At 40.8% G+C, this 23,466-nt stretch overlaps 3 protein-coding genes across 4 annotated transcripts; all 3 read right to left on the reverse strand.

Annotated features, from left to right (window-relative positions):
* Positions 1-653: 653 nt before the first annotated feature.
* Positions 654-11,994, reverse strand: LOC308292455 (alpha-taxilin-like). 2 transcript variants are annotated; one of them, XM_080734790.1, is made up of 9 exons: positions 11,897-11,994; positions 7,134-7,226; positions 6,491-6,561; positions 5,290-5,391; positions 4,585-4,704; positions 4,416-4,490; positions 3,319-3,411; positions 3,125-3,220; positions 654-2,630 (listed from the first exon to the last, which is right to left on the reverse strand). In XM_080734790.1, exons 4-9 carry the CDS (start codon positions 5,389-5,391, stop codon positions 2,313-2,315), a joined length of 804 nt encoding a protein of 267 aa, XP_080590916.1. In that variant the 5' UTR covers positions 6,491-6,561; positions 7,134-7,226; positions 11,897-11,994; the 3' UTR covers positions 654-2,312. The 2 variants fall into 2 exon arrangements, with proteins under 2 accessions (XP_080590916.1, XP_080590915.1); XM_080734789.1 differs by having other exon boundaries at positions 5,290-6,561.
* Positions 11,995-14,045: 2,051 nt separating this feature from the next.
* Positions 14,046-15,661, reverse strand: LOC308293157 (uncharacterized protein; the record flags this gene model as incomplete). Its single annotated transcript, XM_080735591.1, has 1 exon — positions 14,046-15,661. The coding sequence occupies one exon, from the start codon at positions 15,659-15,661 to the stop codon at positions 15,350-15,352; it is 312 nt and encodes a 103-aa protein (XP_080591717.1). The 3' UTR covers positions 14,046-15,349.
* A 2,749-nt stretch (positions 15,662-18,410) lies between these two features.
* On the reverse strand, positions 18,411-20,827 carry LOC308293158 (beta-taxilin-like; the record flags this gene model as incomplete). The annotated part of the gene is made up of 5 exons (XM_080735592.1): positions 18,411-18,581; positions 18,675-18,767; positions 19,343-19,417; positions 19,512-19,631; positions 20,714-20,827. 5 exons carry the CDS (start codon positions 20,825-20,827, stop codon positions 18,411-18,413), a joined length of 573 nt encoding a protein of 190 aa, XP_080591718.1.
* Between the last annotated feature and the right edge of the window lie 2,639 nt (positions 20,828-23,466).

Genomic DNA, 23,466 nt, shown 5'->3' on the forward strand with positions numbered 1-23,466 from the left:
CGCATTGGTCACAGGAGAGAGTCCAAACTAACAACAGCAAAACCTCTTTCTTTAATTAATGAGGTGTGAACTAAGGAAATGTTACCATAGTTTAACAAATCACACCTAGTGTGAAGTGAGCAGTGCTATTTGAGTTCATTTCATTAAGCGTCCAGATGTATAGGCCACACTTCATGTCCCCGGACAAAGTCAGATGTTGGAGCTTAGCTCCTTCCAGGAGCACCTCTCACATCATAAACAGTTAGAAATAAAAAATGTGCATATACCCTCTACACAATTAAACTTTACGTTGGTTTGTTTATTGCTGAGTGAGAAAACAATGTTTCACATTAAGTTAATCATCTGGGACCCCCCAAAATAATTTGGGGATCTAGACGATTGTGTGTGTTTTTTTTTAAACAAATGCAAGGGTGCCAATACTTTTAGCCACTACTGTATACAATTCTGGAAACTTTGTGCTTGTCCTGTAACATCGAATGGTTTTAGCCAATACCTGTGCTTCAGTAATGGCAACATCCACTTTGTTAGAATGAGCAATATGTTGTAAAGAGTCATATCAGGCAAAATCACATTCACGGTTACATCGTTTATTTATCAAGAAACATAATATACAAGGCCAGATAAAAGTACTGCAAAGTAGTCAAAAAGGGAAACAATCTTTGGTTCTTGTCAATCATGGACATGGCGAGTCTGTAGTGTGTAACCGACCGTGGAAGAAATGTTTGCGTTACAAAGTTAATAAATCATTAGTGGCTGAAATGACCACACCAATGACATTAAGTAACCCAAGCATCATCTGTGGAGTGTTATGAAATTAACATTACATTGACTGTGTCTTACTGTGATTTACACACAATCATATGCCACCCAATCCTAATTTGAGCAAAAGCATTCTTTTAAATCATTACAAATTCCTTTATTTACCTTTTCCAAAGGCTTGATCTAAAATTCTTTGAGTGCCAGTGTCACACGCCCAAAATAGCAGACCTGCAATCTCACGAGTCACACAGAGTCACGTTGTGAGCTTGAATATCAGCAATTTTTGGCAAGCGGCAACAACAGGCAAATAAGTATAAATCAGGCTATAAACTGAACACACATGTACATGTAGGAGTTAATGGCTAATGAATATACATTCCCGGTTAAGTGCTTGTGTCAGAATGCCACAGAACAAAACCACACGACAAGGGTTGCATAGAGATCCTATAACATTCTCGTATACATTATACCAGTACTACTGCAATGACCCAAGGTGGGTGTCCAACAGCTTAAGTAATTTGCCAAAAAAATAATACGGACTGATTTACAAAAGATGGACTTAACTGGCCTAAAATTGAAATTGAAACTGAAATCGGTCACGTCGTGACCGCAAGAACAGCCAACAGACAAAGGAAATCAACCGATATAAAGCGAGCAAAGGAAAAAAGACAATAATTAGGAATGGAAAGTTGTTCCAAATACAATACCTTCATAAATGATCTCAAGTATGAAAAATAAACTGATTTATTTTTATAGTGGTGTTTTTCCAAGATACACACTTTAAAAATTGTAAACAATAAATACAATCCACAAGATGAGAAGCACAATGCAACTAAACAAATCAGAAAAAAGAAACGTCTGCAACCCTAAAATGGTCTGCAAATTGATACAAACTCAAACTTCAGGAAGATGTGATGTTCTTACAAAACTTATACTGCCTGAAAAAAAAAATAAGCAAACCTAGATCAAAATGAAAATGTAATTTCTAAATTTCCCCAGATCACTTGTGATTCATAATGAACATGCCATCTGCAAGTATTGTACTGACTAAATACATTAATAAATTGACACCTGTATTGAAGCCAAGGTTGTGCTACTAGATGTGGCCTTTACAATACTGCAAACTACAAACAATATCCGACACACATGAACACGTACTGGTGGAACGCATGAACACAAATTACATAGGAATGGACTATTTTCTGTGACTTTTGCCATCCTGAGCAGCATTGACTCTCTTATCTTGCACAAATATCTCTGCAGTTTGCGCATCATGCGTGGAATGTGAAGCAAAAAAAAAGAAGAAGAAGAACAGGACAGAAACAAGAGATGCAGGATAAGATCTATCCCTTCAGAAGGCACAATCTCCCCTTCGTTACCGTGAAACCCCAGACACATTCGGAAGGACACGAGTAAACTCTACCACCATCGCTGTCAAACCAGATAAAAGCAACAACTGCTACTGAAACGGCGCTTAGTAGCAGAGGCTCGCACGCTAGCGTTTGTGTGTGCACGTGTGTGTGTGTGTGTGTGTGAGACTAGGGCTGCAAGGCTCAGTCTTGGGCAGTGAGAGACTGGGGGCATGCCTCTCCCATTAAACCCTCTGTGTCCAGCTCTGGGCCACAGTGACAAGAATGAGAGCAGGGCGTTGCGTCCGGGGCGGGGAGGATGCTGGCGACCAGGCTGGGCTCCTGAGGTAAGTCCGTTGGGGGCGGAGAGGGGGAGTCGGCCCTGGGGTCCTCCTGGGCTCCGCTGAGGTTCTGGACCTTCTTGCTGAGCTCGTTGCGTTCCACCTTCAGCGCCCGCCTCAGCTTCTCCAGCCGCTGGACTTTCCCCTGCAGGGCCTCGAACTCACGGTCCCGCATGGTTTTCTGTGCAGAGACAGTCAGTGGAAAAAAAGAAAGAAATGCAAGCCCGTATTGACATGTCATCCACATGCTGTGCTATTCTATATGTTTTGGATTCATCTGGAGTAGGGATGGGACGATATCAAAATATCATATCATGATTATTGTGACAAAAGAAATAGCAATTTACGATATTATTGGGAAAATATCGCCATTATCCTGGGGTGGAACATTTGCCAAATAATTGCAGATCTACAAGCTCACAACACGTCGCAACACTTTGTGAGCTTGTAGATCGGCACCTTTTTGGCAAAGACATTTGATAGATTGAAAAATAGAGGGTTTAAATGGTACCGGATATGCAGCTCGGCAAATAAAAGGTGAATTGATCCCAGTGCATGACGGAGTACGATATCACGATAAATTAAATCTCCACAATACGATTATCGTGAGTGTTTTTTATCACGATAAACAATAATAATCGCGTATCGTCCCATCCCTAATCTGGAGTGGCTTACCTCTTCTGCCATCTCCAGGAGAGCCTTGTTGCTGCTCTCCCATCTGGAGCGATACATGGTGGTCTCCTTCTCCAACTTCTTGATCTTTTTTGTCATCTGATGATATACAATTACACATAAAAAGGAAGGTGAGCTCTTGAGAGGCTATTTTCTTTCTTTAAACCCCCCCCCCCACACACACACACACACATTACCTTCTCCATCTCCTGTTTGAAAGTGGTGAAGACCTCATTGCTCTTGGATAAAGTGGTTTGAAACTCCTCAAACTTCTCTGTGTAGAGTGACAGCTAGGAGGGGAGGAGGAAACCGTGAGGGTTGGTCAGGTACAATCACGTCAGAATATTTAAAGCTCCCTCCAACACGTTCTCAACAAACCATCTCCACCGTGGCTTTGGTTTGAAATGATGTCACACTGCTATGGAAACCAATGCAGAATAGAGTTTACTCTCCTCCACATGGACTTATAGCTCTAAAGCTCTAAAGGTTGGCACTGGAAAACATACAAAAATACTGGAGCGGGCTTTAATATTCAGTAGCGAAGTGTGATGTCACTTCCGTGAAATGGCGTGAAATGTCGCCCTCTACGGGGTTCATGCTGGTATTGTTTTGTATTCAAATCGCCATTGGGGAATTTGCGATCACCGCATATAAGAACTGTGTTAAAAATATAAACACACCATGCTCTCGGATTGACCCAAATGGATATGAAGCATCGACTAAGGTGGAAATGTACAGATTTACCCAAAGAGTAACACAATAAACGCTAGAAACGAGTTACAACAGGCTAGATCAGATATGAATGAATATCATAAACTATGCAGAACCCCCCCGCTGACAGAAACGCGCACATGGTGTGTTTAAATTTTTAACACAGTCCTTATATGCGGTGATCGCAGATTCCCCAATGGCAATTTGAATACAAAACAATACCAGCATGAACCCCCTAGAGGGCGACATTACGCACAAATGACGACATGGCTTTGTTTCTCTATAGCCAGACCAGACTAGATCAGAGCATAAGATCTTCAGGACAATCAGGCCTTTGTTTCAGGGAACCTAAACACAAACACTACAAAGAACTTATAGTAGGCCTGTCAAATGAATATCAGTATATTTGCTTCAATGACACCTCTACAGACTGGTTGTAGTTAGATTATTTAATTCACGTAGATGTTCTGTTTCTTTTGCATGTTATGCGTATTCCATAAGGTTATTGCTTTATCTTCAGGCGTCTTACTGGTTATCATTACTACTACTACTATCACTAGCGGTACAAAGGGTCCAGTCAAACCTGTTGCTTGAGGTGGACCTCCTGTTGTTTCATCAGCTCACACATCCTTTGAGACTCCACTGCTTCTTTCAGCAGCTGAGAACAGAGTAACCCACCAAGGAATTAGGGGACAGAACATGTGTTTATGTACAGTATGTATGTATGTATGGCACGTGGATGACTGACGTACAAACTCTTTCTCTCTGTCGTGGCGTTCCTCAGACTCCTTGAGCAGCTCCTGGGCCTGATGCAACTTAGCGTCCACCAGCTGCTGCTGGAGATCCTTGTGCTTCACCAACTTGTCTATGTGCTGGGACACGCACACACACACACACAATCAGATTATAAACTCATACTACTAATACCAATGTTTTCCTAAACGCTCATCTCGACTTTCTGCTTCATCTCTCTCTCACCTAAGGCAGTGGTCCTCAACCTGTGGGTCGGTCCCCAAAATATATTTTTTGGGGGTGGGGGGGTCCCCAGATGATTAACTTAATATGCAACATTGTAAACAAAACAGCATACAGTTTGAGTGTATGGAGGGTCTATGCACATTTCTTAAGTGACAATTTGAGGACCTTTTAATACATCTAAAATGACAAATTAAATATTGGTCAGATTGTCAAATATTAGAGGCAGACATTTTGCAAATGGCCGATCTACATGCTCACAACACCTCATGAGCTTGTAGATCTGCTCTTTTCACAATAGAACTGTGTTATACAAAATGTAATGCCTCAACTCTTAGCGCTCCAGTTACAATATGATTATTTTGTGGGCAGCCTGAAAAGGTTGAGAACCACTGAACTAAGGGATGTTCATCATACAAAAAAAAGCCCCCCAAAATTTGAAGACAACAATTCCCCCCGACAAGGGAGGCCAGAGGAAGTACCTCCTCTCGCAGCTTGTACTGTTCTATGAGCTTCTTGAGTTTCTCAGCCAGCTCCGTGTTCTCCTGCCTGAGGCTGGCGTTCCTCTCGTTGTGCTGCTCCATCTGCGTGTGGACAAGGTGAGTTTGGTGTGGAAAGGATACAGTTAGGGATGGCCAACGGCTAACCGTTACCGTTAAACCGATAAGAAATTGGTTACCGGTAAGCACTAACGGTCAATTTTGACCGATAAAAAAGAAAAGAAAAAGGAAATCAACCCATGTGTCGCACCAAAAGCCCCGTACACCAATATCTACGCAACATCAAGTCATCAACCATGCAACTACGCGCTGTGGTCACACATTTCTGGGACACCAATGGCTGTGTAACATCCAGCATTCAGGCAACTGCGAGTCTGCGACGCGAGTCATACACGCCGACCTATTCAACAAATGCTCCGTCGTCGATTGGATTTTACAAAACAGACCCCGTCACATTGAATCCCGTTTAAGAAGAGCTTAAAACACAACTTTCTAATGTTACATGTTGATGACGTGAGGAACGCTAAAGTCGTCTTGGTTACAGAGTAGGATATGCGAAAATAACAAAGCTGAGCTCAGAGTCGCAAATTCAATGATCGCTGCATCAGCACACACAAAACACGGGCGAGAGAGAAGAAAAATAATGAAATGGACATCACGTTTAGCCGATTCAACCATTCCAAAAGTTATACGATTGAAAGTTATTGTTCTACATACGAGCATCTCGCTGCGGCTGTTTAGTTAGCCGATAGCCAGGGAGTGCACAGAATGTTAGAGAGGCATGGGCTGAATGGCCTTTTGGTGGACAATTCTGTTGATAAAAGTTAAGGGCTCCAGCCCCCTTTGCTGTATGTGCGCACGTGCCTGGCACATTACAGACTGATCATTTCAATGCCCCCGTTTCTTTGCAAAAACACATTTCTTTTAGAAAACATTTGTATTCTTGTTTCTCCTAGTTTTATTGTTTGTAATGTGTAAATATGGCACTTTATTATGGGGAAAAACGGGTGTATTTTCCTTTTTTAAATCGCTAAAATAGCACATTTTTGAACACATTTCCTTAACGCATTTTGAAGAGATTTCCTTAACGGTTAACGGTTAATTAACTGATAAGGCCTTTCGGTTATCGGTTAAGAAAAAATCTCCATTTGGCCATCCCTAGATACAGTCGCAGTCGACGCACCACACAGCGCCAGTGTGTCCGTTGTAGGTGCCGAGTCGCTCGCCGTTGACAGAGTACCACACGTTGGCTACCTGAAATTCAACAGATGGAAGACAAGCATAGACACAATTATGACTCAACTTTTGGCGTTTTCTATTTATACTGTATCACACAAAGCGAGTACCTGGCACTAACAATAAGTGAACTTTCAAGAGTTCAATGAACACAGGATTTTACAGAATATTATATTGTAGTGTAAAACAAAGTACCGGTATATGGTACCAAAAGCCAGTAAACGCCATGCAGTGGAAAATGCCAAAAGTTACCAACTAGTCCATACATGTTCTTAATTTGGCCCGCAGGTTAATACTGATATATTATTGATTTCAGCTGTTACAATTCCAAACATGAAAACATGACCTGCTTTAATTCATTCATTCAATATTTATTTATTCTCGAAATTAGACTCATTTACAGTAATACATTAGAAGTAAACATCACCAGCTTGAAATTACTTACATATTAGTAGTTTGAATGACTAGTATAGTGGTCTTTTTTATGATCAATGTATTTGTATTTAAGTTCATAAAGTTAACATAGTATAACTAGATGCATTTGAAATTAAATAAACCTGAACAAGTCCATGCAAGTATTGTTGACTTACGGTGTCTTTAGCGACAGAGAAGATCAGGTCTCCTTCTCGGTTGTATTTGATTTGAGTGATGGACCTTTCATGGCCCTGGAGCAGAATGGGTTTCTGTGGGAGACGATACATAAAGAGCAGACAAAACGTTCTTAGACACAGTGTGGACAATGGCATCCAGTGTTTTCAGTAGCCAGGTAAGTATAACAGTCTGTGTTAGAGCAGACATAGCTGCAAATTGCAACACTAGATTTTTTTCTAATTATGTTGAATCTAGGGTTGCAATACTTCCCTCCCATAGGCAGCCAATGCATCAAAACAGTTTTTTTTTCTTTTTTGCTATCTGATTGTATTAGTTGCAGCTGGAATGGTAGCATTAGCGGCCCCTCTGGTCGAATGTCTGTTCGAATGCAGCGACGGTTGGGGCTACGTTTGACCAGAGAGGCCGCTAATGCTGCCATTCCGGCTGCAACTTCCAGGCTTGTAAACATTACCGGCTGACAAAACTAGCGATTTTAAGGGGTTGTTTCATGCCGCAGTTCATGTTTTATGTACCGATGTGAGGTTTTTACAGTCTGGGAGCTCGGAACTGCCGTTACTTTTTAGACAAAATTTCGTTTTGTGTGTTTCCCAGCTGTGATTTGGAGGCTGTCGCCCGATTCCAGCGGCCATGTTTCTAGGACCTCATCTCGGAGCACAACAGTACGCAGCGACGGGTGAGGTTCTATATGGGGCTAGGGGTACACACAAGCCCCCAGAACCCTGGGGGCGCCCTGAAACCAAAAGGACATGTTGGCCGTTTTGAGGTACTGCAGTTGGGTCTAATCTCATGAACGCGCATTTTGGCTCCACCCCCTCCACTCCAGACAGCTGAATCCTCTGTTCCTCTCCGGAGCGGAGAGCACCGCACCGCAGACCGCATTAAACCAGGAAATAACCATAGACTTCTTCTTATTACTTCTTATTCTGTGTTTATTAAATATAGATACCTTCCCGAATCTCTTAGTTACAACAATATTGTTCTTATAAAACTGTTGGTTTACTCATTAGTATTAGTTATTACGATTTTCGCGTTTTGTCATCTTGACAGAGGCTGTCTGCCATTGACTTTGCATTGGGTTCTGAAAAGTCCGATCTTTTTTTTAAATAGAAGCTTTACGTGAAATGTTAATGAATATTTACTATCAAAATGGGATTTAAATGCGATACATACATGGTTTGATAACCTACAAGTAGGCGAAAGCCATTTCTGAGTAGGCCTGTCTGTCTCATAGAGTTATAAGTGGGTCTGTCTCATGGCCTGTCTCCATCATCCATATTGTTATGTGTGAAGAAGGGGTCAAGTTTTACATTGTGCACACATGACACATCCAACGTTAAATTTACCAGCTTTTTGAATGACCTAATGAAATATGCACTCATGTTTGTATAGAGCCATAGAGTAATAAGAATAGAGCAGAGGGCAGGCCATATGTGATGGTTAAATAGTTCCATAACACTGTTAAAGCTAGCCTACTGAAAATGATCAAACTCTGTCTGTGACACTTACAAATGCGTAATGAAATGTATTCATTTTGGACAAAGTGCATCTAATGCATAGAGTATATATATATAATATCTAATGTAGATTTCAAAGAATGTCTCTATATGTCAACACACTGTCATCTAATAAAAATACTCTATTTCAGACTGTAGCTACTATATGAATTATATTTAAACTTGTTTCTGGAACAGAACACAACTCTAAGCTTGTCTAGAACAGACCAGTAACTTTAACTATGACTCGTTTCACCCAAGGAATCCATGCAAAATGCTAAGATTACCACACTGAATGACAACACAGGTTGATATTGTAAATCAGGTGTCTTCAACGTTTTCAGGCAACGGACCCAGATGAGATAGAGATGAAGCAGGGACCCCCACAACCTTTTCATAGATTCCATATAGTTTAATCGTCTGACCGCACAATCATCAGTGTATTTTGGATTCATGTCAATTTGTGTTTTCAGATATTTAACCACTTGAACCGTCAATACTTAATAAGCTTCACTTTCACTCTGTAATTAGTCTGCTCTTTTTCCCCTCTACACCAAAGCCCTTTGCCAAAAATAGCAGATCTACAAGCTCACTGTGAGCTTGTAGATCGGCTATTTTGGGCTAAGGTTCTCAGAATAAGGACACTAGGGTTCAAGTGGAATAGAAAAAAGTTTCTATCACACAAAGATTTGGAGGACCCCCTATAGTAACTCTGAGGACCCCCTAGGGGTCCTGGACCCCCTGTTGAAGACCCCTGTTGTAAATAATGGGAGAGTCCAAAATACCACTTCTATCCAAAGCAAGAACTTATGTCATGATAGTTGATAAACAAGTGAGCATGCAACATTGGAACTGGAGCACTCACTGTACACTCAATCAGTGTACTCTCCTGGTGAGATAAAATTGTCAACCCACCTAAAATCATTTTCAGTTTATACAGCTGGAGATACAGTGACACCTGTTGCTGTACACATACTCTTATGGTAATGATTGCTATCAGAATATAGAGCTTTATTATAATTATACATTGTTCATACCATGTTGAAAATACATTTCTGAAACAACAGAATACATTCCCAGCCAATTCCCAGCCAGCCAGATCATCTTTTTGATCATATTCCATCACATTATTTTAACACCTGTGCAGTCAAATATCTGTACCTGAAAGATGATGAAACTACAACTACAGCTTGTAGTAGGCACACTATTATATAATAATAATAACACACTATTTTGAATGAATTTCACATGTAAAAACGTTAGACCATTGTCAATGGTGTGTATAAACCATAACAGTTAATTTCATAGAGGTATACATTAACTAATTTACCTCAGAAACTTCAAGCAATGGACTTGGTTATTAATATGGATTCCACTTTGGTAATCTATTCCAGTGTTTCTCAAACTTTCACATTTTCAAGGTCTCCCCTTAACTCTTTACAGCATACAAATGGAACCAAATTAACCAAATGTTGGTTCCATTTGTACACTGTCATTATACACTTGTATAGACCCCACAGAGTCCCTGGAATCCACTTTGAGAACCACTGATCTATTTGAAATGCATTCTGTTTGTTTGTTTACAGTGGTCGTCAACGTTTTCAGGCCAGGGACCCCCAAACTGATGGGGAGATGGAGCAGGGACCCCCTACCTTGGGGGTCCCTGCTCCATCCAACATGCATGTACAAGTGCATGGCTGTACCACTTCCATTTATAAACATACCTTAACAACTGAGAACCAATGTCAATACTATCAATCTATCACTAACAATCTGTCAATTGCACAATAATCATGTATACAAGCTATTCAAAAGAGACAGAATCATGTTTTATTTGTTATATTTAAAGACAAATTATTATTTTTCTTTCTTTTTTTAAATAAAAAAAATATATATATAACGTTTTTTTTTTTTTTCAACAATTTCACGGACCCCTGCAGTGTCCCCGCGGACCCCCTGTTGAAGACCCCACTTTAGAAGGCTAATCACATATATGCAACGTAACTATAAAAATCATGTTAAATACAACCACTAAATATCAAAAATATATTAAACCCAATAATTAATTCGTTAAACCATGAAATACACAATGGTTAATTAATTCAACGTGGAGTTACACTTCCAGGCGATGCCTCAGTCCAGCGGGACGTATCGTAAGATCTAATCCGAGCAGAGTGCTTCTCAAGCGGGGAGAGGAGCTGTACTGGGCGGCGTTTCCCTTTCTTCCCCACTAGAGAGCGTTCTAAACCAACAGAGCTCGTACTCGCGGCGCTCGTTCATGACTTGAGCCAGCGCGTTCACAGTGGCAGTGCTCGTTCATGGCTTTGAGCCCAAGCGCGTCCATGAACAAATTCGATGACGCAAAATGCGTCACAGTAGACCCACTACGTCACGTTTTACTACCCGGATGGAGGGGTGAAAACGCCTCATGCGCTGGGTGAGCAACTCAATGCAAGTGGACGGGCGGGGATATATGTGTCCTCTCTATTAATATTATAACTCTATGGGTACACAGGACTGTTGAGTGACTTCCCACGAGCGCTTCCAAATCCAGCACCATCCAGAGTGTAAACCCTTACGGGTCCATTTACGCTCTCAAAAGTTAGATTTGTTAAGAAAATAAATCTGCATTACGTAATTTACAAGAAGTCTACACAATTAGGGAATCCAGAAAAACTGATATTTTTGACCAACGTTTGGCTATTATCTCTTTTATCCCACAGCAACACAGCATGGAATTGTACACAAAATATTATCCAACGACAACAAAATCTACGTTTTGTGTCTGAGAGGCTAAATCTCATCATCAAATGGTGGTCCGTGGCTCAAATGCTGAATAAATAACGGGCCCTTGATATGAAAACGGTTGAAACCCACTGAATTAAGCCAGTGGTTCTCACAGTGGATTCCAGGGACTCTGTGGGTTCCTTTATGGGGGTCTAAATCGACCCATACAAGTCTGACAGTGTACACAATGGAACCAAATGAACCATTTTGTACACTGTCAGAGTTAAGGGGAGACCTTGAAATGTGAACGTTTGAGAAACACTAAATTAAGCGACCACAGCTTCTGTCTGCATCTGCATGCAATGCATGCATCTCGTCGACGTTCAGTTAGCTCACACGCTAGGCTAACGTTAGCCGGGAGCGGTTAAACCGGAGCCGACAAAATCTCCACTAGATGAACAAAACACCTTCCTGGTAAACATAAATTCGGTGGGACATTTTCCACGATCTGATGTGCTCACCATCGCTGTAAAGCGGAGTCTTTCCACTCGATCCTTTGAGGTCCTGATTTCAACTCAAACAAGAGAAAAGATGAACACTCGTGTTTCAGGCGGCGGAGATGCGGAGGAAAAGGAACGCGATCACTTCCGGGTTCACTTCCAGCAAGTGATGGTTTGTTCGCGCGCCACCTGGTGGTCAGAACAGAGCACTGCTGGTGCTTTAGGACCATAGTTTAGGACGCGTGGAGATGTTGCCATGGCAACACAGATGATACACAAGCCTGCAGCACCTGTTTGTTTACAAGGTGACGTCAGAGCGTTTGCGCGTCTCTGCTGTACACAAACCGTTGCTAGGCAACAGCCAAGAGCCAATGAGCAGCGGGCAGCCAGCAGTATAAATAGAGGAGATCAGGACATTCAAATCACTTTTCTTCTTTCTTGTCACAGAGTAAGCACAGAACTGAACTGTAAGCAGCAGAGAGACGACTTATCCATTACTATGGCTGAAGTTACACTGTTGTGGTCAGACCTGGAGTGCAGCGAGGAGTGGAGGGGGATCAAGTATGAGGACTGGGTGGCCATCATGGTCGAGCACAAGGAGAGGATGGAGGAGTTGGAGTCTCTTGTGACCCTAACCCTAACCCTCAGGAAGCTGAAGGAGGAGAAGCCTCTGCAAGAGATTCAACGCCAGAAGTGCCAGAAGTGCAGGCCCGGATTGACAGTAGGGAGTAGGGGGACGATTCCCGGTGGACTGTGCCGCCTAGTGCAAAAACTGGCCTGGTGCCTCCTGAAAAAAATAAAAAGATCCCCTTTGCGCAGGCCACATATGGAGTCTCTTGTGGCAGAATTATTTTCCCTCAGGAAGCTGAAGGAGGAGAAGCCTCTGCAAGAGATTCAACGCCAGAAGTGCCAGAAGTCAAGTGGCACGCCATTCTGGATGAGAAGGAGGAGATAATGGAGGAGTGGGACTCCTCCATTATCTCTTTTGGACTCTGGCCAACTACTTTTTCCTCAAGTGAGATCTAAGACCCTTCCTGCACCCCCCCCAAACGGCCCTTTTAAGGGCCACCTTCCTCTCCTTTTGCTGTGACCTTGCCGTGGTGGAGAGGCTTAGTGATTCAGTGACTCTGGGACCTATGCTGGTGGAGGTTGATCCTGACAGGTTTAACCACACCGCATTGGTCACAGGAGAGAGTCCAAACTAACAACAGCAAAACCTCTTTCTTTAATTAATGAGGTGTGAACTAAGGAAATGTTACCATAGTTTAACAAATCACACCTAGTGTGAAGTGAGCAGTGCTATTTGAGTTCATTTCATTAAGCGTCCAGATGTATAGGCCACACTTCATGTCCCCGGACAAAGTCAGATGTTGGAGCTTAGCTCCTTCCAGGAGCACCTCTCACATCATAAACAGTTAGAAATAAAAAATGTGCATATACCCTCTACACAATTAAACTTTACGTTGGTTTGTTTATTGCTGAGTGAGAAAACAATGTTTCACATTAAGTTAATCATCTGGGACCCCCCAAAATAATTTGGGGATCTAGACGATTGTGTGTTTTTTTTTTTAAACAAATGCAAGGGTGCCAATACTTTTAGCCACTACTGTATACAATTCTGGAAACTTTGTGCTTGTCCTGTAACATCGAATGGTTTTAGCCAATACCTGTGCTTCAGTAACTTTGTTAGAATGAGCAATATGTTGTAAAGAGTCATATCAGGCAAAATCACATTCACGGTTACATCGTTTATTTATCAAGAAACATAATATACAAGGCCAGATAAAAGTACTGCAAAGTAGTCAAAAAGGGAAACAATCTTTGGTTCTTGTCAATCATGGACATGGCGAGTCTGTAGTGTGTAACCGACCGTGGAAGAAATGTTTGCGTTACAAAGTTAATAAATCATTAGTGGCTGAAATGACCACACCAATGACATTAAGTAACCCAAGCATCATCTGTGGAGTGTTATGAAATTAACATTACATTGACTGTGTCTTACTGTGATTTACACACAATCATATGCCACCCAATCCTAATTTGAGCAAAAGCATTCTTTTAAATCATTACAAATTCCATTATTTACCTTTTCCAAAGGCTTGATCTAAAATTCTTTGAGTGCCAGTGTCACACGCCCAAAATAGCAGACCTGCAATCTCACGAGTCACACAGAGTCACGTTGTGAGCTTGAATATCAGCAATTTTTGGCAAGCGGCAACAACAGGCAAATAAGTATAAATCAGGCTATAAACTGAACACACATGTACATGTAGGAGTTAATGGCTAATGAATATACATTCCCGGTTAAGTGCTTGTGTCAGAATGCCACAGAACAAAACCACACGACAAGGGTTGCATAGAGATCCTATAACATTCTCGTATACATTATACCAGTACTACTGCAATGACCCAAGGTGGGTGTCCAACAGCTTAAGTAATTTGCCAAAAAAATAATACGGACTGATTTACAAAAGATGGACTTAACTGGCCTAAAATTGAAATTGAAACTGAAATCGGTCACGTCGTGACCGCAAGAACAGCCAACAGACAAAGGAAATCAACCGATATAAAGCGAGCAAAGGAAAAAAGACAATAATTAGGAATGGAAAGTTGTTCCAAATACAATACCTTCATAAATGATCTCAAGTATGAAAAATAAACTGATTTATTTTTATAGTGGTGTTTTTCCAAGATACACACTTTAAAAATTGTAAACAATAAATACAATCCACAAGATGAGAAGCACAATGCAACTAAACAAATCAGAAAAAAGAAACGTCTGCAACCCTAAAATGGTCTGCAAATTGATACAAACTCAAACTTCAGGAAGATGTGATGTTCTTACAAAACTTATACTGCCTGAAAAAAAAAAATAAGCAAACCTAGATCAAAATGAAAATGTAATTTCTAAATTTCCCCAGATCACTTGTGATTCATAATGAACATGCCATCTGCAAGTATTGTACTGACTAAATACATTAATAAATTGACACCTGTATTGAAGCCAAGGTTGTGCTACTAGATGTGGCCTTTACAATACTGCAAACTACAAACAATATCCGACACACATGAACACGTACTGGTGGAACGCATGAACACAAATTACATAGGAATGGACTATTTTCTGTGACTTTTGCCATCCTGAGCAGCATTGACTCTCTTATCTTGCACAAATATCTCTGCAGTTTGCGCATCATGCGTGGAATGTGAAGCAAAAAAAAAAAGAAGAAGAACAGGACAGAAACAAGAGATGCAGGATAAGATCTATCCCTTCAGAAGGCACAATCTCCCCTTCGTTACCGTGAAACCCCAGACACATTCGGAAGGACACGAGTAAACTCTACCACCATCGCTGTCAAACCAGATAAAAGCAACAACTGCTACTGAAACGGCGCTTAGTAGCAGAGGCTCGCACGCTAGCGTTTGTGTGTGCACGTGTGTGTGTGTGTGTGTGTGAGACTAGGGCTGCAAGGCTCAGTCTTGGGCAGTGAGAGACTGGGGGCATGCCTCTCCCATTAAACCCTCTGTGTCCAGCTCTGGGCCACAGTGACAAGAATGAGAGCAGGGCGTTGCGTCCGGGGCGGGGGGGATGCTGGCGACCAGACTGGGCTCCTGAGGTAAGTCCGTTGGGGGCGGAGAGGGGGAGTCGGCCCTGGGGTCCTCCTGGGCTCCGCTGAGGTTCTGGACCTTCTTGCTGAGCTCGTTGCGTTCCACCTTCAGCGCCCGCCTCAGCTTCTCCAGCCGCTGGACTTTCCCCTGCAGGGCTTCGAACTCACGGTCCCGCATGGTTTTCTGTGCAGAGACAGTCAGTGGAAAAAAAGAAAGAAATGCAAGCCCGTATTGACATGTCATCCACATGCTGTGCTATTCTATATGTTTTGGATTCATCTGGAGTAGGGATGGGACGATATGAAAATATCATATCATGATTATTGTGACAAAAGAAATTGCGATTTACGATATTATCGCGATAATCACAAGCCATTATCCTGGGGTGGAACATTTGCCAAAAAATAGCAGATCTACAAGCTCACAACACATCGCGACACATTGTGAGCTTGTAGATCGGCACCTTTTTGGCAAAGACATTTGATAAATTTAAAAAAAGACTATCAAGTATGTATATTGTAAGTAACTTTTACCAACTAGAAATACTGTTCCTTCGAAACAGTGTGGGCTCGCTTCCAACCCAAAACAATAATAGTAAAAGTGTCAAGTTCCCAGGCAATGCTCTCTTTCATTTTACTGACGTAAAATGGTAATGCAAATACAATGTAGACAAGCAGTGTTATTACATGAACTTAAAGGACCAGGTCACCTTTGGGACAACCAGATCTTATTTTATTGTTGTGTGGGACACGATCAACACAATGTTGAGTTATTTTTTGTGTTCAATCTGTGTTTTTAGATATTTTAGTATTTCAGTATGCTACAACTGGTCATATGATGCATTTTGCATCATATGATGCATGAGATGATGCAATATCATGCTACAAAGCATCATATGACCAGTTGTAGCATGCTGAAATACTAAAATATCTAAAAACAAAGATTGAACACAAGAAATTACTCAGGATTGTGTTGATCGTGTCCCACACAACAATAAAATAAGATCTGGTTGTCCCAGAGGTGACCTGGTCCTTTAACGGTATGGACAATTAAATCAAAATAAAATTAAATTAAAGCTGCAAGCAGCGATGACCGGGCCCTCGCAGCTCTACCCACGTCACAAGGGGCAGCGGTTACACTATTACACTTATTGCCCTTTTACACTTATTGCCCTATTACACTATTACACTATTACACTATTACAATTATTACACTATTACACTTATTACACTATTACACTATTACACTTATTGCCCTATTACACTATTACACTATTACACTATTACACTTATTACACTATTACACTTATTATACTATTACACTATTACACTATTACACGTATTACACTATTACACTTATTACACTATTACACTATTGCACTATTACACTTATTACACTATTACACTTATTGTGCTATTACACTATTACACTTATTACACTATTACACTATTACACGTATTGTGCTATTACACTATTACACTTATTACACTATTACACTATTACACTTATTACACTATTACACTTATTGTGCTATTACACTATTACACTTAATACACTATTACACTTATTGCGCTATTACACTATTACACTTATTACACTATTACACTATTACACTTATTGCACTATTACACTTATTGTGCTATTACACTATTACACTTATTGCCCTTTTACACTTATTGCCCTATTACACTATTACAATTATTACACTATTACACTATTACACTTATTACACTATTACACTATTACACTTATTGCCCTATTACACTATTACACTATTACACTTATTACACTATTACACTTATTACACTATTACACTATTACACTTATTACACTATTACACTTATTACACTTATTACACTATTGCACTATTACACTATTACACTATTACACTTATTACACTATTACACTATTACACTTATTGCGCTATTACACTAAAATCATAGTCGACTATACAAATCCTTAGTCGGGGACTGTGTGTGTGTGTGTGTGTGTGTGTGTGTGTGTGTGTGTGTGTGTGTGTGTGTCCCTCTTCTGTGTTGCCTAGAACTGGAGGATTGATTTTGGGGTTTGTATTGTAAAGTACAATGTGTGATGTCATCAAGTTGTAATTTGCAATACAAACCCCAAAATCAATCCTCCAGTTCTAGGCAACACAGAAGATGGGGAACTTTCTTTTTATTTCCACACAACTCCTCTAAGGTATATTAATGACATAGTTCAATATTGAAAATGGGTGGTCTTCCCCTTTAAGACGTATCTGCCGAGACTTTCGCATTGTCACTGCAGGGCCGACTTATGTAAGGCTAAATCACCACAGAACAGCCAATGACAGCCAAGCCTTTAATCACAGCTGTGTCAATCAGTAGAGTGCAGAGGGACATTTATTTATAGTTTTAACTATAACTATAGTTTTATATATCACACAGCTTAGACATTTGGATCAAATCAGACAGCAGACCTGTGTGAACGCATTGATATAAATAGCATATCTGAAGTGTGAATATTGCAGCCACAGCGACTTAATATAAACATGGGTCCCTTTCCTCTGTCTCACTCTGCTAAACCCATTGGAAATGCATTGGGTGCTTAAAGTTAAACATTTTTATTTTTTTATATTTATACTACAAAACATTTCAAAACCAAAAATACAAGCACACGTGTCCTCAGTAAGCTGAACACATAAAAATTTGAATGGTGTTGAAAGGTGTAAGCGTTTAAGAGATGAATCGCGCCAAAGTTTTGAGGATACTGACTGACTGATAGATAAATAATGAAGATAACATACGTGTGCTCGCCTTCCAGGCGAGCCCACAATTATAGAGGGTTTAAAATGGTACCGGATATGCAGCTCGGCAAATAAAAGGTGAATTGATCCCAGTGCATGACGGAGCACGATATCACGATAAATTAAAGCTCCAAAATACGATTATCGTGAGTGTTTTTTATCACGATAAACAATAATAATCGCGTATCGTGCCATCCCTAATCTGGAGTGGCTTACCTCCTCTGCCATCTCCAGGAGAGCCTTGTTGCTGCTCTCCCATCTGGAGCGATACATGGTGGTCTCCTTCTCCAACTTCTTGATCTTTTTTGTCATCTGAGGATATACAATTACACATAAAAAGGAAGGTCAGCTCTTGAGAGGCTATTTCTTTCTTTAACCCCCCCCCCCCACACACACACACATTACCTTCTCCATCTCCTGTTTGAAAGTGGTGAAGACCTCATTGCTCTTGGATAAAGTGGTTTGAAACTCCTCAAACTTCTCTGTGTAGAGTGACAGCTAGGAGGGGAGGAGGAAACCATGAGGGTTGGTCAGGTACAATCACATCAGAATATTTAAAGCTCCCTCCAAAATGTTCTCAACAAACCATCTCCACTGTGGTTGTGGTTTGAAATGATTTCACACTGCTATGGAAACCAGAGCAGAACGAAGTTCACTCTCCTCCACATGGACTTATAGCTCTAAAGCTCTAAAGGTTGGCACTGGAAAACATGGAACAGCAAAAAATACTGGAGCGGGCTTTAGCATAGCCAGACCAGACTAGATCAGAGCATAAGATCTCCAGGACAATCAGGCCTTTGTTTCAGGGAACCTAAACACAAACACTACAAAGAACTTATTATAGTAGGCCTGTAAAATAAATATCAGTATATTTGCTTCAATGACACCTCTACAGATTGGCTGTCATATAAGTAGTTAGATTATTTCATTCACGTAGATGTTCTGTTTCTTTTGCATAGATGCTATGTGTATTCCATAATGTTATTGCTTTATCTGCATGACCTTGCCCTTAGGCATCTTACTGGTTATCATTACTACTAGTATCACTAGTTCTACAAAGGGTCCAGTCAAACCTGTTGCTTGAGGTGGACCTCCTGTTGTTTCATCAGCTCACACATCCTTTGAGACTCCACTGCTTCTTTCAGCAGCTGAGAACAGAGAACCCCATCAAGGAATTAGGGGACAGAACATGTGTTTATGTACAGTATGTATGTATGTATGGCACGTGGATGACTGACGTACAAACTCTTTCTCTCTGTCGTGGCGTTCCTCAGACTCCTTGAGCAGCTCCTGGGCCTGATGCAACTTAGCGTCCACCAGCTGCTGCTGGAGATCCTTGTGCTTCACCAACTTGTCTATGTGCTGGGACACGCACACACACACAATCAGATTATAAACTCATACTACTAATACCAATGTTTTCCTAAACGCTCATCTCGACCTTCTGCTTCATCTCTCTCTCACCTAAGGCAGTGGTCCTCAACCTGTGGGTCGGTCCCCAAAATATATTTTTTGGGGGTGGGGGGGTCCCCAGATGATTAACTTAATATGCAACATTGTAAACAAAACAGCATAAAGTTTGAGTGTATGGAGGGTCTCTGCACATTTCTTAAGTGACAATTTGAGGACCTTTTAATACATCTAAAATGACAAATTAAATATTGGTCAGATTGTCAAATATTAGAGGCAGACATTTTGCAAATGGCCGATCTACATGCTCACAACACCTCATGAGCTTGTAGATCTGCTCTTTTCACAATAGAAGTTAGAACTGTGTTATACAAAATGTAATGCCTCAACTCTTAGCGCTCCAGTTACAATATGATTATTTTGTGGGCAGCCTGAAAAGGTTGAGAACCACTGAACTAAGGGGTCTTCATCATACAAAAAAAAGCCCCCCAAAATTTGAAGACAACAATTCCCCCCGACAAGGGAGGCCAGAGGAAGTACCTCCTTGATAGTAAAATATGTTATTGTTGTTTAACATGGTATAGATACCATTTTCAGTGTCAATGTCATGATGTTTTGAACAACTAACTAACGCAGGAGAATGACCACTGAGAGATGCCAATCAGGTCATTATGTACAGGACACAGGATAACAAAACGCCAAACATACTATCTGCCCTTACGACTGGTGCCTGTAACACGAAAACATCTGATATCCATTGCTCTACTGTACTTGTCATGTTTAACTTTGTCCAATCAGAATGTGACTAATGTATTCTGTAAATCCATATATCTGTGAAATCATTATGCTTGTCACTCAGAGAGAAGCAAAGATGGGTGATTTTGCTCTACTGTACTGCTGTACAGTAATTTGAACTCTGACTAAACTTCAACACAAAACGCATATTCCCTGGTGTGGACATTCATCATTTCTTGTGTGTGGAGTATTTTATTATGATTGGGGAAACTGTTTATCCATATGGAATATGATTTTACATTTCCATCAACCTCCTCTCGCAGCTTGTACTGTTCTATGAGCTTCTTGAGTTTCTCGGCCAGCTCCGTGTTCTCCTGCCTGAGGCTGGCGTTCCTCTCGTTGTGCTGCTCCATCTGCGTGTGGACAAGGTGAGTTTGGTGTGGAAAGGATACAGTTAGGGATGGCCAACGGCTAACCGTTAACGTTAAACCGATAAGAAATTGGTTACCGGTAAGCACTAACGGTCAATTTTGACCGATAAAAAAGAAAAGAAAAAGGAAATCAACCCATGTGTCGCACCAAAAGCCCCGTACACCAATATCTACGCAACATCAAGTCATCAACCATGCAACTACGCGCTGTGGTCACACATTTCTGGGACACCAATGGCTGTGTAACATCCAGCATTCAGGCAACTGCGAGTCTGCGACGCGAGTCATACACGCTGACCTATTCAACAAATGCTCAGTCGTCGATTGGATTTTACAAAACAGACCCCGTCACATTGAATCCCGTTTAAGAAGAGCTTAAAACACAACTTTCTAATGTTACATGTTGATGACGTGAGGAACGCTAAAGTCGTCTTGGTTACAGAGTAGGATATGCGAAAATAACAAAGCTGAGCTCAGAGTCGCAAATTCAATGATCGCTGCATCAGCACACACAAAACACGGGCGAGAGAGAAGAAAAATAATGAAATGGACATCACGTTTAGCCGATTCAACCATTCCAAAAGTTATACGATTGAAAGTTATTGTTCTACATACGAGCATCTCGCTGCGGCTGTTTAGTTAGCCGATAGCCAGGGAGTGCACAGAATGTTAGAGAGGCATGGGCTGAATGGCCTTTTGGTGGACAATTCTGTTGATAAAAGTTAAGGGCTCCAGCCCCCTTTGCTGTATGTGCGCACGTGCCTGGCACATTACAGACTGATCATTTCAATGCCCCCGTTTCTTTGCAAAAACACATTTCTTTTAGAAAACATTTGTATTCTTGTTTCTCCTAGTTTTATTGTTTGTAATGTGTAAATATGGCACTTTATTATGGGGAAAAACGGGTGTATTTTCCTTTTTTAAATCGCTAAAATAGCACATTTTTGAACACATTTCCTTAACGCATTTTGAAGAGATTTCCTTAACGGTTAACGGTTAATTAACTGATAAGGCCTTTCGGTTATCGGTTAAGAAAAAATCTCCATTTGGCCATCCCTAGATACAGTCGCAGTCGACGCACCACACAGCGCCAGTGTGTCCGTTGTAGGTGCCGAGTCGCTCGCCGTTGACAGAGTACCACACGTTGGCTACCTGAAATTCAACAGATGGAAGACAAGCATAGACACAAATATGACTCAACTTTTGGCGTTTTCTATTTATACTGTATCACACAAAGCGAGTACCTGGCACTAACAATAAGTGAACTTTCAAGAGTTCAATGAACACAGGATTTTACAGAATATTATATTGTAGTGTAAAACAAAGTACCGGTATATGGTACCAAAAGCCAGTAAACGCCATGCAGTGGAAAATGCCAAAAGTTACCAACTAGTCCATACATGGGCCACATGTTCTTAATTTGGCCCGCAGGTTAATACTGATATATTATTGATTTCAGCTGTTACAATTCCAAACATGAAAACATGACCTGCTTTAATTCATTCATTCAATATTTATTTATTCTCGAAATTAGACTCATTTACAGTAATACATTAGAAGTAAACATCACCAGCTTGAAATTACTTACATATTAGTAGTTTGAATGACTAGTATAGTGGTCTTTTTTATGATCAATGTATTTGTATTTAAGTTCATAAAGTTAACATAGTATAACTAGATGCATTTGAAATTAAATAAACCTGAACAAGTCCATGCAAGTATTGTTGACTTACGGTGTCTTTAGCGACAGAGAAGATCAGGTCTCCTTCTCGGTTGTATTTGATTTGAGTGATGGACCTTTCATGGCCCTGGAGCAGAATGGGTTTCTGTGGGAGACGATACATAAAGAGCAGACAAAACGTTCTTAGACACAGTGTGGACAATGGCATCCAGTGTTTTCAGTAGCCAGGTAAGTATAACAGTCTGTGTTAGAGCAGACATAGCTGCAAATTGCAACACTAGATTTTTTTCTAATTATGTTGAATCTAGGGTTGCAATACTTCCCTCCCATAGGCAGCCAATGCATCAAAACATTTTTTTTTCTTTTTTGCTATCTGATTGTATTAAACAACGTCAAACTCAACAACATTGGTGCTCTATGGAAAGCTTGGAGTATCCTCTTTCTATCTACAAAGTGTTTGTTTCAGAATCCACTGTAGACATGTTATGAGTTACCTTCGGTCATTAAGTGTTGGAAACTTTGGAAGCGCTCGTCTTTGATAACGCAACATCCCACTGACACCTGCATTATGTGACATTTAGAACCAGGGGGTACACAGGACTGTTGAGTGACTTCCCACGAGCGCTTCCAAATCCAGCACCATCCAGAGTGTAAACCCTTACGGGTCCATTTACGCCCTCAAAAGTTAGATTTGTTAAGAAAATAAATCTGCATTACGTAATTTACAAGAAGTCTACACAATTAGGGAATCCAGAAAAACTGATATTTTTGACCAACGTTTGGCTATTATCTCTTTTATCCCACAGCAACACAGCATGGAATTGTACACAAAATATTATCCAACGACAACAAAATCTACGTTTTGTGTCTGAGAGGCTAAATCTCATCATCAAATGGTGGTCCGTGGCTCAAATGCTGAATAAATAACGGGCCCTTGATA

The sequence above is a fragment of the Nannobrachium achirus genome, assembly GCF_963921795.1.
Source record: "Nannobrachium achirus genome assembly, chromosome: 10".
In the NCBI taxonomy this organism is placed as follows: Eukaryota; Metazoa; Chordata; class Actinopteri; order Myctophiformes; family Myctophidae; genus Nannobrachium; species Nannobrachium achirus.